We start from the raw sequence: 18,570 nt of genomic DNA on the forward strand, positions 1-18,570 counted from the left end.
AGACAGATCTGGAATCAGTGTTTTGAAAAATATAATTGTAAGTATTAAAACATGAACAAATATTGTACAGATATTTTCTCAAGAGTTTGCATCATTTGATTTTTAAATTAGATAATCATCTAGATGTTCCTGTTTTAGTGTTTATTATATCATACCCTATACGCCTAAAATATCATGATAAAACATATGTGTTCGTTGCATACAACATTTCATACAAACATATACAAGTATCACTGTGTGGGAACGGACACCGGATATAGCTCCAAAAGTGAAAAGTAAACAGACAAATATGCAGTTGTTTTTCTTTACCAGAGGTAAGATCTTGCTGTGTTAACGAATATCTACCGTATCCACAAATGAAACAAGTGTTTGAACTAATAGCTGAGTGATAAATTTGGCCAATGGTATACTTTAAAGTGCTAACGATTTAGCAGACCTCGAAAAATGTTTCTTCAAATCTGAGATGTTCACCTCGAAACTTACCGAATATCGACAAGTATTTTTTTTTAGGAAATATATCGAATAAATAAAAAATCTGAATCGAAGGATTTCACAAGCATAAGGTCAACTGATTTTATTATAAGAAATGGCAATGTAACTTTTAAACTGTTAAAAATATGCTCTTAGAAATGTTCACAGTACTGTACTGGGAGTAGCCGTATTATGTACTGAGGATAGTTTCAAAGTTGAGAAATGTGGCCTGGTGATAACATGTAAAATGAGACAAATATTGATGGTAACACTGTTAATATACAATATATATGTATGTCTTTTTCGAACTTTCAAATAATCTGCAAAAAGGGACAGTACAATTTGATAAGAAATTATTAAGCAAACTTGATTAAACAATGAGTTTGATCCATGCTCTCCTAAATGAACGTATATATGTAAGCTGCTTAATTATCAGGGTTGGTCACAATATATAATTTCTCACTGAAGTGAACGAGCAGAAACCATTATTCTGGTCTAAGTAATAGCAACATCGGCCCAAGTTTAGAAAAAAGCTACACGTGTTCCAAATTTGATCACAATAGCTCATTCCCTACTGATGACTTTCTGTGTGTAAAAACGTACCTACTTGATTAACAAAGCAATACTATATATATGAATAGCAAACACCACATGAATTCTATGTTTTGTGTTCCTCAATAAATCAGATTACCGGCGTATTTCATGTATTTAGATATTTGCGACTGGAACGTTGGTGCTTGTGAAAAACACATCATGGTTAACTAATCTGTATGAATGAAACAGTGTAAAGTGCATACAGGTACAAAAAAACAGAAACTTTTTTTTGCTCTCATCCCTCGATATGGACAACATCAAACAATTTCCCTCGAGCTCGCGTATAAGTAAATGGCCGTAATCATTATCACAGTCTCATTATTCTAAATACATCGTTACTATCCTTAGTCCATTTGTAGCAGCATATTTTTGAACGCATAATTACAAAAAGTCATTAAACACAATTGCTTTTCGTCACATAACCAATGTGGGTGGACCTTCCTTATCAGGCAAGCATATGTACAACGCACAATTACAAAAAAGTCATTAAACACAATTGCTTTTCGTCACATAACCAATGTGGGTAGACCTTACTTATCAAACCAGCATATGTTGAACGTACACTAACAAAAAAATCATTAAACACAATTGCTTATCATCACATAACTAATGTGGGTGGACCTTCCTTATCATATAAGCATTTGTACAACGCACAATTACAAAAAAGGTCATTAAACACAATTGCTTTTCGTCACATAACCAATGTGGGTGGACCTTACTTATCAAACCAGCATATGTTGAACGCACACTTACAAAAAAGTCATTAAACACAATTGCTTTTCGTCACATAACCAATGTGGGTAGACCTTACTTATCAAACCAGCATATGTTGAACGTACACTTACAAAAAAGTCATTAAACACAATTGCTTTTCGTCACATAACCAATGTGGGTGGACCTTGCTTATCAAACCAGCAGATTTTGAACGTACAATTACGAAAAAGTCATTAAACACAATTGCTTTTCGTCACATAACCAATGTGGTTGGACCTTCCTTATCATACAAGCATATGTACAACGCACAATTACAAAATAGGTCATTAAACACAATTGCTTTTCGTCACATAACCAATGTGGTTGGACCTTCCTTATCATACAAGCATATGTTGAACGTACACTTACAAAAAAGTCATTAAACACAATTGCTTTTCGTCACATAACCAATGTGGGTGGACCTTACTTATCAAACCAGCATATGTTGAACGTGAACTTACAAAAAAGTCATTAAACACAATTGCTTTTCGTCACATAACCAATGTGGTTGGACCTTCCTTATCATACAAGCATATGTACAACGCACAATTACAAAATAGGTCATTAAACACAATTGCTTTTCGTCACATAACCAATGTGGATGGACCTTACTTATCAAACCAGCAGCTTTTGAACGTACAATTACGAAAAAGTCATTAAACGCAATTACTTTTCGTCACATAACCAATGTGGGTAGACCTTACTTATCAAACCAGCATATGTTGAACGCACAATTACAATCTCATTAATCACAATTACTTTTTTTTTACCACTAATAATATATATATATATATATATATATATATATATATATATATATATATATATATATATATATATATATATATATATATATAAAGTCTACACTTTTTCTCCGACGACATATTCCAACTGACACGCATTCAAACCCATGTCGGAACTCTGTTCAAACAATTGTGTAACTTACTTTCTTTATTCATAGATAACTTATATTTCGGAGATGAAGTCATTTCAGGAAACTCGGAGTTCGGATTAGATTTATGATAATTTATTTTCACCCACTAGCGAATTAGTACGGCACCCGATTCAAGCCATCTATAAATGTAAAGCCTTTTAAAAAAAACTGAAAGAAGATCATTTAAAATACACCACACAGCACATAGGGAACCAAAGCTATGTATTTATACATTGAAACACGCCTTTTGCAGCAACATACACAAACTATATCTCCAGTAATATATTACGGTTACGCCTTCTCTAACCTTAAGTCTAGGATCGGTCGTCTTCCAAATGTATATTTGGATGTTTTGAAGTGTGAAGATGAGAACCAAATGTTGAACCACGATTTCATAAAGATGGCATAAGCATTAGAATAACGTTATTCAAAAGTTATTTAAAAGTACGACAACAGGTAGAGTTCGCATTGAAATAAATTTCAGCCACATGGCCATTACGTTTTGAAACACATAGATAGAATTTATTTGAATCATAAACTGTGAGAGTAATATAACACAATGCCAATACTACATGGACAAGGTCAGAGTACAACATTAAAGTATGGACCGTGTTTGAAGGCACATTATTTAGACCAAAAGACACTTTACGAGATACACAAACGTAAGAACACAACAAAAAAGTATGCAGTAGTTTTATCAATACACGATAGGATCAGTGCCTTGGATCGGTCAGACAGACACGAGTTTAGTGATTTGTGTGAGTAGACATGCACTTAAGTATAATCTTTGTTGAGAGACACAAGGTTAGGGTAATAAATACACTGAACTAGAGACACAAAAACAGTCTGTATATTCAATAGCTTCATCAACAAATGATAGGATTACCGCCTTAGAACGGCATATACAATGCGTGTTGTGTGATTAATGTGAGGTGAGCTATACAATACTATGAAAATACAAGGACAAGCCTAGTATGCAAACAGCTAAGAATACTGACTGTACAGAGGTACAAGGTCAGAGCCATAATGACACTGAACGAGACACACAAATACCACTAACCGTCCATTAATGCAATAGCTTGATCAACAAATGATAGCATTGTCAGCTTAGAACTGCAAGTGAAACACACAAGTGCGGTGATTATAGGAGTTATATAGGTCAATTCCATGTCATAGAAAAATTGTAATTGAGAGATGCACAACACAACAATGCAGCAAATAAACAACAAATTTATATAACATATCTTGATTTAACAATCAATAAACACGATATCTTATTATTATTATCAGTAGACAATTGACCCATTGCCTACTATTTTTATAGTTTTTTTTCTGCAATGAAATTTTAAACAGCATTTGACTAAAACGTGCTCACATTGTATGACAACCTTGGACCAACTCTTTTGTGGACATGTGGATAAATATGACAAAGTAACATCCAAATGTAAGGGAGATAAGTCCATCTAATATTGACGTCTTTATTTGAAAAAGTTTTTTTTTCTTCCATCATGAAACGTCGAGTGGATCACGTGTATGTGTTTCATTTTCGAAACCGTTGCAAAAATACTAGAAAAGTTGATAATGAAAGTAACGTCGAGAGGAATAAAAGCTACGAATAAAATCTTTTTTCCATGTAAAATAAGTCCAATTCTTACAAATATTTCCTACTGCAATAAGGCCAAGCCGAAATAAAATGGTTGTTTCCGATTTAAATGCTAAAAAATAGCTTTTTTTCTGTTTATATTATTAATAGTAAACTTATGTACAGACAACCATATTTATGGAAAAAGCATCCTCGTTTTACTGGGTAAATCAAAGCGTCACTCAGGTGGAGGAAACTATATAGATATATTAATAACTTAAATGAATACAACTTCTGCTATTGTTTCCAAGCCAAATATCGTCCTTGAAATGTAGTTAAGTTATGAATTCCTGCATGATTTGGATCCGTGGGCAAATATAAGTTTTAATATGTGTTGAATAGACATGCAGACAAGACTTAAGGTTGTTTCTGAAATTCGCATCCCTTTTAAATATAATTACCTTACTTTGTTAACAATTATAAATAATTTCCATTTTGACATAAATGAGTAAAACATTTAAACAATTGTGTTAGTCTTCCACAGAACTTGTAATTTCAAATGTAGAACAATATTATCTCTGTTAAACCAGAGGGTGTCAATTCTTATTCTCTCAAATCCATTCAGTAAAAATGCTTCCTCTAGATCATTTACATACAAGGAAAAATGAAAAGGAACAAACAGTCAACTTGACGTGTCCTTATAAATAATAGAAACTTCCCACTCAGGTAATTCAGAATTTTCATGATTGATTTAGCATTGAAATATAGCGACTGTCTTGTATAATTCATGCTCCCACGTACGTCATATACTTAGTTAATGTGTAACAATTATTGCCCCAAACTTATAAATCGAATGCTTTTTTAAAGTCAACGAACCATACATATAAAACATTATATCGTTTAAGATTCAGTTTGTTTATATCATGAACTACATGTATTTGTTGACTGTGCCCATTTTTGTCTGAAAACTTATGTGAAAAACTACAGAAACAAGCTCAGTAGCCAACAGTTTAAACATAACCGCCGTTTAATGACGCAGGGTAAACGCCAAAGACACAAAAACAAATAAATCACAAACAAGCAACATGGAACAACAGCACAAGACTCCAAAAACAGCATATATACTATATAAAACAATAAGGTATGTTTATCAATATTTATGCAAAAAGCTTTAACCCTGCTTTAAATTAATTGTATAAAAAGTGCTGTTTTGCCCAAGAATTAGGTATGCTATTAATTATTAGAGTAAGTAATTTTCCTTATGTGCTTAACAGAGTGAATGTTTTATCATGTTTGGACGAAAACTTACACCGTTTTTAAATAATTGTGCTATATAGCATTCCGTCCATCACGAAAACAAATATCATTGTGTTCATACCTTGCTAAAAAGTATCCCGAAAAATAAGAGAGGTCATGTTTAAGATATTCGCTTAAGATTGTATCTTGTTCACCTGAACAACCGTTAGCTTATTGCGAGCATGCCTTTTTTGTGTGTTTGAACTATCTAGTTCTTAGAACATTACTTTTAGCTCCCCATTTTTCATCTTCCTGAGAGAACCATTAATAGTAAAGAAAGTACTTTTTTCTTCAACACAACCATATAGTAAAACATAAATAAGAAAAGGGGACGTGTGTTCGTGTGTGTTTGTGTGTGTGTGTGTGTGTGTGTGTGTGTGTGCGTGTGCGCGTGCGTGCGTGTCTATGTGTATGTGTATAACATACGTGTATGCGTGCGTGCGTGCGTGAATTTATGAGTTCTTGTGTGCGTATGTGCGTGTATGCGTATGTGTGTGCGTGTGTGTCTGTGTGTGTGTGCATGCGTGCGTGCGTGTGTGTGTGTGTGTATTTTTGACTTTCTGAAAATATGAAACACCATAGAAATTAATATGTTTTAATTTCTTCTGTGATTAATATTGCTTGTTATTTAGGTAGTATATCTATGTTAAAAATAAATGGGAACAAACGTGTCACGTGTCTTCATGTCGCGCGCTGTGTTCGTTTGTGAGCTATTTTTGTGATTTGCTCCTTGACCGATCATTTTTTATGGGTACCTTTGGTTGAGGAGGCAGTTAACTTTTTTGAGTTTTGTCTGTATTTTGTGTTGCTATCTCAGTTTTACTCAGGTCACGTTACGATAAATCAAGGTCATGTAAAATGTTAACATCAGATTTGGAGTGTCACTACCCTGGTGTTTCAAATGCCAGTCGTCGCACGAACAAGCCGCACCGGAAGTACAGACAGCACTCACTAACATTTTGTACGTTAAAGACTTACTCCAGGGCAGTTTCTTTTTTATGCAGTGTATTGAATGTCCACTATACTATACTTCTATTGATCATTTACATGTATAAAGCTTTAACAGTGTGGTAGTATATACTGATAATCCGGACTACCTGTGAAGGTTTATTGAATTGATACTTAGGCTAATCCAATAATACCTTAAGTTTCCTGTACTACATTGTATACACATTTAAATAGGTGTATCTTTTTTATCTTTCTACATAAACACTTATTTGATATCATAAATATATAGCACACACATTATGTTTACACACACCTTCAATCTAGTGAGGGGTATAGTTATAATAGCTCTCATTTGAAAACATATAGCATTTCTGTCTCAGAAGTTTTGTCTATGATATTAGATTTATTTGGCTGTGTATTGTGCTTAGTTTTTCATGCTGTAGTGTTATACTTTATACTGTACCTAGAAACTATAATATACAGCATACTTTGCCTTTGATATACAGTACATATGCACTACCAATAAGTGTTAAATGTCAATGAAAAATGCATGCACTTATGTCAAACAAACATAGTTATAATGTTGTTTTTATGTACATTTAGAAGTTGGTATAATAATACACATACTTTTTAAAACTCCTAAAAATTGTTTAAAAACATGTATTTTTGATAGCCTTACATTACACTATTTTCAAACAAACATAGTTACAATGTGTTTTTTTATGTACATTTAGAAGTTGGTATTATAATACACATACATTTTAAAACTCATAGACATTGTTTAAAGACATGTATTTTTGATAGTCTTACATTATTTAAAAATATCATAAGTGACCGACACAAACATATAAAATTTCAGTATTTTATTCTTGAAATTTAAGAATAATTACAATGCTGGACAACAATTTTAAGGCTTAACCCAGACTTTTAAGTTAAAGTACAATATATCTCCCAACATGCAGTTTTGGTGTTTTTCGAGCATGTATTCATGTTTTTCGACCAAAATATGCGTACCTAGGGGAGTAATTATTAAATAAGCCTCAATGTTTTGAAACATGTATCATGTTTGATAAAAAGATATATTACTATATGCATTGTCATGATGCGATAAAACATTCAATATATAAAAATATTTGTAGTTACAAGTGAAACATTTTTCTTTCTTTTTCCTTTGTACAATATATGTTTTAGTACTACACTGCCCTCTTAAGATGTCAAACTAGTAATTAAATACGTGTACTTCTCTTTATGTTTGTATGCATGTTGTTCATTGTAATTTTGGCTATGCATACGTTAAGGCTTATAGCGTTTATAAATAATACATGCATTAAATGTAAAATATTCATATATAAGGTGTGCATATTCAAGAAGAATGATAATGGCAATTCATTTCACCACACTTCCTATCTACATAAGTACATTTTCTGTGCTTTTGCTTTTGTTTTTCACTTAATATGATTTTTAGTTATCACAGTATTTTTTGTAGTGCTAAGTGGTTTTCATTCGTTTGCAATCTACGTCTAAAGGAGTGTGTTTTGTACTTGACTTTCTATATAGGTAGCATTAATACTGTTTGGCCTTCACTTTTTAAATATTATAATCAGCACAGTTTATTTTGTATTGTTAAGTGGGTTTCATTCGTAAGTATACTTCGTATAAAAGAGAAAATTGTGAACATGAATACCAGTTATAACAACCATGCCTGTAGATGTATGTACTTTTAATGCTAATGGCATAGGTTCTCGATCTAAGCGCGAAGAAGTTCTAAGCTGGTTAAAAACAAATAACTTTTCATTATGCTTGCTACAAGAAATACATTTTTCACATACAGTAAATAATGTTGATGACTGGAAGAAACCTTGGGCAGGCCAGTGCTTTCTTAGTGGAGACAGTACAAATAGTAAGGGCGTGGGAATTTTCTTAAATACAAACATCAATTACACAGTTGAAGAATATAAAGAAATAATACCAGGCCGATTACAGCTTCTAAATATCAAAATAAATGATATGAGTATAATAGTTATTAATGTTTATGGTCCGAAATCAGATTAGAATTCATACAAACTTTAGAAGAACATATTGACCTCTACAAGGATAAAACTCTTTTAATAGGTGGTGATTTTAATACTGTTTTAGACCCTAAAGTAGATAAACTTAACGGTAACATAACAACGCATAAAAATTGCAGGAGACAGCTTAACATGATACTAGAAAGTTATGATATGTGTGATATATGGCGCGTCAAAAATAAAGACAAACGGAGGTACACATGGCACTCTAATAGCAAACCAACAATTTTTTGTAGACTTGATTACTTTTTGGCATCAAATGAACTCTTCAATAAAGTTATCGCATGCAAAATAAAACCCGGTTTTAAATCTGACCACTCACTAGTAAGCATACAAATTAATTTAAATGAAAATAACCGAGGTCCAGGATATTTTAAATTTAATAACTCAATCCTTGCAGATAACAATTTTCAAAATCAAATCAAGCGATGTATAACAGAGATCGTAGAATTAAATAGAGAATCAAACCCAAATACTCTATGGGAAATAATTAAAGGCCGCATCCGTGATGAATCTATTCAAGCAATAAAAAGAAAACAACAATAGAACATGAAAAATAAATTTTGAAAAACATTACTAAAATTGAACAAGAACTTCTGGAATCGAACAACGCCGAAATACTGGATAAACTTAATCAAGAAAAAGAAAAACTCGATAAAATTAATGAAGAAAAAATAAAAGGTATATTACTACGGTCTAAAGCAGAATGGATAGAAGGTTTTGAAAAGAACACAAAACATTTCGCTAATTTAGAAAAGAAACGTGCACAGCATAAAACAATCACACAATTAAATATTGATGAAAATATTGAAACTGATAAACATAAAATATTAGAGTATGTAAAGTCGTATTATGAATCTTTATACAGACAGGACGAAAATATAGAAGACTCTATCAATTCACGATTTCTGACAAACATTACAAACACTATTACTAAAGAAAACATGCATCCCGAACATTTATCAGAAACTGAATGCTATAATGCTCTTAAAGATATGAAACTTGATAAAAGCCCAGGGTCTGACGGTTTGACTGCAGAATTTAACAAAATGTTTTGGAATGAAATAAAAACTTATCTAAAAGCCTCACTCAATTTTTCATTAGACAACGACAATCTTACTCAGCTACAAAAACAAAGCGTCATAACACTTCTTCCAAAAAAAGACAAGGACACAAGTAACATCAGTAACTGGAGACCTATTTCCTTATTAAACATTGACTATAAAATAGCTTCAAAAGCAATTGCTAATAGGATAAAACCCCTACTAAATAATATAATCGGTACTGAACAAACAGGATTTATAAACGGAAGATATATTGGGGAAAATGTTCGTATTTTACAAGAAGCTATTAATTTTGTAAATGAAAATGATATAAATGGCCTCATATTTTTTCAGACTTTAACAAAGCATTCGACAGCTTAGATCACAAATTTATGTTTGAATGTCTTAGAAAATTTAATTTCAGTGAAAATATAATTAAATGGGTTCGATTATTTTATAAAAATGCAATGGCTTGTGTTACCAACAACGGTTATCTTTCTGACTTTTCAACATTAAAAAGGGTGTACGCCAAGGATGCCCGTTATCTCCGTACTTATTCTTTATCTGTATAGAAGCGCTTGCTGTTGAAATCAATACAAACAAAAATATTAAAGGTATAAATGTACATAATACAGAACTGGAACAAACCTTATTTGCTGATGATGCCAGTTTCCTTATGGATGGAACACAAAAATCTTTCGAAGAGCTTATGATTAGTCTAAACGATTTTGGAAAAGTTTCAGGGTTAACATTAAATAAAGCTAAATGTGCAGTTTTACGATTAGGTCCACTTAAATACGCTGACATACCGTTTTGTAAGAAATATAATTGGCATATCATCCAAACATCTGCGCTAGGCATTACATTTACCAACGGCACAGTTGAGATGGAAAAAGTAAACTTCACTGATAAGATTTTAGAATTTGAGGCACGTCTTGAAAAATGGAAAAAATGGAATCTTTCGTTACTTGGCAAAATCACTGTAATCAAAACGTTTGCGTTCCCAAAACTTCTGTTCCCACTAACTGTCTTGGAAATACCATCTGAGACATGTTTAAAAATGATACAAAACAAAATGTACAAATTCTTATGGAATGGAAAACCCGATAAAATATTAAGAAATCAAATAATTCAAGAATATGAAAATGGTGGTTTAAAAATGCTCAATATATCTATTTTTGTCAAAGCAATTAAAGCAAGCTGGGTAAAAAGAATTGTTTTAAACAAACAATCTATATGGGTTAAATTATATATGCAAATGACCAAACAGTTTGGAGACGATCTAATTTTTTAAAGTTGTATGGATCCGAAAAGCACTCAAAATCTTAAATTAAAATCTGTTTTTCTCACGGAAGTCATACAATCATGGGCATCGTTTACATATAAGACGGATACTGCGATCGTAGCAAAAGAAATTATATGGAACAACAGCAAAATAAAACTCCCTAATAATAAAACATTTTTTTACAAAGAATGGCATAATAGGGGTCTAAAATATGTCGAACATTTGTATGACTACAGAAAAAAAACTTTTTATGGCTTTAACGACTTATCGAGACTATACGATCTTGGTACACACGATTTTTTGAAATACCATGCTTTAATCAGCAGTATTCCTGATGACTGGAAATCCCGGTTGAAAAATGAAGGCATATCATATAACACACCAACTTACTTTGTAGATAAAATGGAGGAAAATACAAAAATTAGTAAAATAGTCTACAAGAATCTTATTATACAACTTAAACCTGAAAATAGAACTCGAGAAGAAAACTGGGAAACTCAATTTGATCTTAACTCTATACAATGGAAAAATGTGTACACACAGGCGCTCAAACTAACTGTAGATACGAAACTTCGGGAATTCCAATATAAATACATAATGAATATCCTTCCAAACAATGATAAGCTTTACACGTACAATATTGCTGCATCAAGGTTATGTGATTTTTGTGTAATGAACATCGACTCAAACATCCATATGTTTTGGGAATGTCATATTTCGCAGACGTTTTGGGGTGAATTTAGAACATTCATAACAAATTCTTTCAATGAAGTGAGCTTTAGAGAACTATCATATAAAACCATTAGCTTTTGTGATTTAATGCCAAACAAAGAAAATATTGGTTATCAAATAAATTTTATGATACTTCTAGGAAAATATTTCATTTTTAAATCAAAATGTGAAGGAAAAATACCAACATGTGCCATGTTTGTCCAATATCTCAATAAACGACTAAAAATAGAGAAAACAATAGCAACAATGAAGAATAAAATCAACACCTATAATAGACGATGGCAACAATTAGAACACTTATTATCTTAGTAAAACAGCTCCAGTATATAGTAGTATTGTAAAGCGCATTTGAATGAAATATCCACCAAAGAACTGTACTTTATAAGATCCATTTTTTTAAAGCAAGTAGGTTTTTTAAAATTAGTAGGTGTTTTTTTGTTTGTTTTTTACATTTTTAAATTTAACATTTATATTAGGAACACTATTCCGAAACATCAAATACACACCACCTCTCCCATTTTTTTATTTTTTTTGTCTACCTTTTTTATTTGAAAACAAGTCCCAAACAAAGAGTTAGATCAATATTTATTTGTTCACATTGATATTATTTAGTATAACGGTTTGTATTAAATGGTATACATATATAATTATGTCATTTATAAATGTTTGTATGAATGAACATTTGGGCAATAAAAAAACAGAAACCAAAAAAAAAAGAATGTTAACATCAGATTTGGAGTGTCACTACCCTGGTGTTTCAAATATACTACAGCTTTGCGGGCTATCATTAACAGCTAAGCTAAAATAGACTCGCAATTTATATAGCATTCCTTTATTATAGCTGGGACTGATAGACATCAGTCTGAAAAATCTGACATAATTTCTTAACGTCCAACTCTTATTTCATCTGTCATTTATAGTATACTTGTTATCATTTATGTTTTCCATGCCTCAACTCTTAGCCCAGCATAATAATATACATTATACTATTATAACATTGCTTAATCCACTACTGACGTACTTACGTAAGTGCTTTAAGGCTGTTTAGTCAATTGCATTATAATCTATCAAAACATTACAGCAATCGTACCAGAAATTTATCTTAAATGAGTTTATAAATGGATTATGCCAAACACGATCTTTTTAGTACGACTTTCTTAAAGTAATGAAACCGCAATGTTTAGCTTTATTTTCAGCTAAGTTTATGTGTTACTAATGATAATAAAATCCAATTCTTTCTCTTTTATATGTAATGCTAGGACATGTCGATGTTACCTGTCAATATTGTCTTTAATTTATCACTTTTAATATAACGTATACACTAGCAGATCATATCCCCTTATAAAAGTTTTATATTTTGAAACAACAATAATTCTGTGTGATCTTTAAAATGTCAAAAGTTTCATATTTCATTTGAAAATGTAACGTTTATAATGGGGAATAAACTTTTATAAATTGTATAAATGTAAACATGTTTTATATGCACTAAACAACATAATTATCACAAAAAAGTGAAGGAAGCGATGCAGCATGACCATATCATACGTCTGTCACTCTGTCAAGCCGAATAAACTGGTGTATTGGCTGTTTTGATTCTTTTAAATACTTTCTGGTTATAATAATATGGTGAAAAGGTTTTAAAAAACTGTAGGATTAATGCATTGTGAATCAATGTGGCTATATTCATTTGTACACTTTGTAGAATTATCTAAATAAAGTATTTGATATATGGCATATTGGTATTATTAGGCAGGGCAATCCTACTCTGTGAATGAAAATACAATAGACGATATATATATATATATATAGTTTCTTGTCGTTGCAGAATGGTATTGATGCATTTAAACAGGATATGATTTAGCTGATGTACGTAAGAGAGCAAATTGACGTTACCCTGCTTAAAGAACCAAAGTTGATGCCAAGCAAACATTAAATGAAAGATGCAAAACGCCTCAAACCAATTAAGACTAACCAAATAACACAACGTGCTAGAAAACACCAAAGTTATGTTAAAGCAAAATCAATAGTCAATATTCAACTCTGTTTACACGTGATTTTTTGACAAAAATTAAAGCAAAACAAAAACATTGTAAATGTTCATGGCTGAACAAAAGAGCGACAGCCCGTGTGTGTCTGGTATGTTATTGCTTGAATAAACATGTACATCAATTTTCTGATTTTGTCTCAATATCACAATCAGAATATAATTTTGAATACAATATCTATGTTCTTATTTTAGTTTTGCTCTTAAATAACTGTATATTACAATACTATAAAATATAATCGAGTGCAAACAACATTTAGATTAATCGAAACCTGTTCATGTATTTATAAATGCTTTCATAATACAATGAACGCTTCGTTGCAAGGAAGGGCAATACAATAACCACTTAAACATTAGATTAAATTATGAAATAATACATTTTAAGATTAATAATAAAGAATCGCTATGACTGTCTAGATCAACTGAGTTATGATGTTAATGATGACTGTTGTCAAGGCCAAAAGCCGCCTTGATGGACAAACTTATATGATCTTAAACGTCGTCCACATGCCCCGTACAAAGCTGGTAATTTGCCTCTTGCAAGGTTGATAGTTGATTCAAGCCTGCTTGTAGCTGAAGTGCAAGATACCGATTTCCTGTAGAATCGTTTCTTTCTTTGAATTCACCAATAACCATTCCCAAAGCTATAAGCGATCGTTTCCTTCTGTTGAATGCGCAAACGACCGAGCCACTGTCACCGAATTTGCAAAATGGTTCCGACAATTCTACCCTGTTTTCTAATATGATGTGCAAACCGTTTTTCTGGTGAAAACTATGTTCTTTTATTTTTCCAAGTCCAGGCGAAGTTGAGGCACCCCAAAAATGAACTAGCATGCCGTCTAGGAATTGCAGATCGTCCTTTTCGAAATCGAACAGCGTACACGGTTTAATATCTCCATGTTCATCTTTAAACTGCGTGTTGCATAATCTTATCTGTGCATCATCTATCTGGGCAGAAGCAATGTCAAGTTGTGTTCTGCTATGGTCACGGAAAATGAGCGGCCTAAGCAAGTAACCGATTCTGCCGTGTTTGGTTGTAAGTGGAATTGTTCCACTTTCATCCTCCTGTTTCACCTGCTTCTGAGCAACATGAAGCGATAATAAGGCACACAGTTTCCTTTCTTGACCGTTTTGGGACCTGAACGCAAATGCGCCTAATGTTCCGGAACTAGGCGTTTTGTAAATGCAACTTCCTGCGGAGTGACAAAATTGCGTTACATCGCATACGAAGTGGACTCTGTAGTCAGTAGGAACTAAACCTACTTTCTGTAGTTTTCTACCGACAAGTTTAATCGTTTCTTCTTTTTGCTCGGAACTAACGTTATCTATATACACATTCAACTTCCCAAATCCTTGGCCCAATCCTTGTAAATGTGAAAATCCTTTCAGAGCTGATTTGACCTATAAAAAAATAAGAATTGTAAAATAGGTCACGTCATTAGCTACCAACTTTAGAAAACTGCTTCAATGGTATTAAAGGATGCATAGCAGATAAATATCTTCATTATATACTGAACGAAAGTTTGTCATTTTAAACGAATGCGAGTATTATTTTGAGCTCAGCTCATATGATAACCTTATTATATACGTAACAAGATTTATTCTGATATGACGCACATACTTTGTCTATACTCCATGTTTTATTACATTCTGGAAATGTAGGTTTTTCATTGTCCGGAACACCGCTTCGTGCATATAGGGCTTTCAATCGGCATATTTCTTCATCAATTTCCAAAGGTTGTAAGAAATATCTGTCTTTGCCTGCCAAGGATAAAGATGCTATGGTTAACTCTTTTTATCTTAAAGAATGGGCAAAAGCTACTTTAAGGTATATTTTGTAATTAAACTAGTTGAGTTGAACAAAACTGTTATGGACACGATGGATATCCAACAAAGAATTTAAAAGGAGAATCGGTATCCTTTAAAATTACGCAACCATTGTGTACGAATATAAATATATAACAATATTAAATGTAATTCAATTCTTAACTAGAAGCAAAATAACATAACATTTTCACAGTGTTATAATGCTTAAATATCTACTACTAAAAACGATGTTATCAAATGGTTTGCTACATATATAATAAAGAAAACAGCAGCAGATTTTGAAATTACTCATACTTCGTAAATTGTAAACGGCGCTACTGTTGCTGGTTATTGAATCCCAACCGTTTCCTTTGAATATTTTTCTGCTAAAACAGAATCCCAGCTTTCTGAGCTCAGACTCAAGCAACTCGTACGATCTCTCGTTTTCAGTATTTTCAAATAGTTGGGTCTGTAGCAAAAGTAATGCATCTGTTTTTGGTTTGAGTGCCCTAAAGGTGATACGTTCAAGGAGATCGTCAACTGTCTCGAAAAACTCTTTTGTGTCTTTTGTGTTTGTAACATCAAGAATGAGTTCGTCGCAATCCTCAAGGTTTCCTTGTTTAAGGCCATATAACAAAAACCCAGCATAAGAATGGCGCCTAAACTCATTTATTTGAATACTCTCTCTGCTGCCAATATGTATGGTTAAATATCCACTTTCGTTGGTGCGATCAGGGACTTGAAAGTTAGCGGTAATTTCGTTCTGGATGCCCTCAAAGATTTCTATCAGTCCTGGTGTATTGTTGTCGAATGTAAATATTAAGCGAACTGCTTTAGCAAAGTCCGACCTTTTCATACCATTGCCTTTAACGGTTGTTGATAATCCCATTTTAAACAGCAGATTATCTGTTGTTTTGGTGACCTCATAAACTTCGTTGCATGCATGTTTATAAACAGGAAACAGCTTGTGCATATCCTTTACAACAGTAATCGTCCGCGATTGACTGTAATGTTCTAAAATTAAAGAAAATTTACATTTAAATTAGAAGTAAACATATTTTAGTTAAAATAGATCATTCGATAATAACATACTGTCCATACCATTTGATAAATTGAAAAAACGTAGTGTTCTTGTGTGCATCGCTTTGTGTTTCTTTCTAAGAGGCTCAGATGCCATTCTGTCTCCATATCTTTTTCTTTTTTCGCTCCTCATCTCTAACGTCAATTATTGCGCGATCGCTAAAGGACAAATTGAACATCAATTCCCAACTTGATTAGCATGTTCCAATAGCGATGATTATCATTGGTGTTGAACTTAGGTTAAAAATAGAGCATGGAATAGCCTGCAGAGTGTATTTATGTTGTATTTTTTTAAATCAACCTTTAATAAGGACCTCCAAAAATATAATAATGGATGTGGTCTAATGGTATCACACTTGACTGTTAATCCAGGGGTCGCTGGTGACTTTGTATTTCATTGTGAATTCTTCCAGTTAATGAAAGCATGTTTTTAATGAATCCTACAATTATTATAAAGATTACCATCATTCCATTTGACAAACAATGACTGCAACCATCGATGAAATATTCAGTATATTTTACATCAGGAGAAAGGGTACCAACTTTTTCATGAAACGATGGCAGCGGCAGTACCGTAAAAGATTGTAAAACAAATTATGATAAGGTTATTTATGTTAAATACATAAAATATCAGGTCAATTTTATACAATCTCTGACGGTTTCTACCACATGTTCTAAGATCCAAATATATGTCCTGAAACAGACAAAAACAACATTTGAATAAGGTCTTAAAAGTAGATAATCCATAACGTGAACGATCTTTTCCATTTAAATAGTTTAAAATTCTCCATACGAGTCCCCTACCGTGGTTATTCCAAGACTATTATTACACGTAACATCAAATGTAGATTCAATTTTAAAATTCTGTATTAGATCCAGTAGAACGAACTTAACACATACAATCAAGACAATTAAGTCTGCATATTCATAGTCTAGTGAGTTTCAAAGCTATGTGAAATCAATGTTCGGCAAATTTGGAAAGAAGAAAATTACTCATTGAAAACAATTATGATTAGTAAGGAGAATTTTGATCAGATGAAAAATCCGGTGAATGGTTGTTCGACCATTTACAAAGGTAAAACTACCAATTAACTTAAAAGCTTTCCACAATAGAATGAAGGCCATATTTTTTAAAAGTTTGTTTTAGTTTTGATGTACAATATGTTTCGACATTTATCGTTTGCAACATGTTTTAAATGGAGAAATAAAGAGTTTAGCAAATTGATCTTATTTCATCTAGTTATTTTACTGTATTATATTTGTTTTCAATTATCAGCTCAATATCGTTTGCATTACCACTGGAAAATATTTTGACAAAAGAAATATATGCTAATGCCACTAAAATTATATTTATACTCGTATATGTTATTTTCTGTCTATCTAATCTACAATGTAATCTTGCTTGTTTGTGATACAATGGAGAAATGATAAAATGTTTTACATTGTTGACCGTTTTGTGTCCCCTGAAACCAATTCCAATGTTTTTACAATCCAAATAGTTCTACACTAGTCAATAAAACGGGGTTTTATCGGTAGCAAAACTATTTTCAACCATTATATAATTGATCATTTTAGGAAGTCTACTTACTCGGTCAAGGCTTGACGATTTATGTTTATTTAAACCTCCAAATAAGCCATAACCTATACTTAATAGGTAAAATGTAGATCCATATATCTTATATAAATGCATTTTTTACTATTTCGATTAAACTTGATGAGCAATGCATAATCTTTATACAAATGTCAAATTCGTTTTGTCAGCGTATGTTTTTCAGTGTCTTAAATGATCATATTTATATTTATCTAAACAGTATGATTCACATTTTATCTAAACCAATCCACAATATCTTCCCTTACTTGTAAAAACATTCAGTAATCTGTTCATTATTTTCAACTAAAGACATGTATACACCTATATAATAAAATATTTATC

At 32.1% G+C, this 18,570-nt stretch overlaps 1 protein-coding gene across 1 annotated transcript; it reads right to left on the reverse strand.

Annotated features, from left to right (window-relative positions):
• Window positions 1-13,029: 13,029 nt before the first annotated feature.
• LOC128224559 (uncharacterized) lies at window positions 13,030-17,724 on the reverse strand. The gene is made up of 5 exons (XM_052934441.1): window positions 17,100-17,724; window positions 16,659-16,796; window positions 15,873-16,571; window positions 15,373-15,512; window positions 13,030-15,152 (listed from the first exon to the last, which is right to left on the reverse strand). The coding sequence occupies exons 2-5, from the start codon at window positions 16,768-16,770 to the stop codon at window positions 14,244-14,246; spliced, it is 1,860 nt and encodes a 619-aa protein (XP_052790401.1). The 5' UTR covers window positions 16,771-16,796; window positions 17,100-17,724; the 3' UTR covers window positions 13,030-14,243.
• Between the last annotated feature and the right edge of the window lie 846 nt (window positions 17,725-18,570).

This window comes from Mya arenaria, chromosome 17 (assembly GCF_026914265.1).
Source record: "Mya arenaria isolate MELC-2E11 chromosome 17, ASM2691426v1".
In the NCBI taxonomy this organism is placed as follows: Eukaryota; Metazoa; Mollusca; class Bivalvia; order Myida; family Myidae; genus Mya; species Mya arenaria.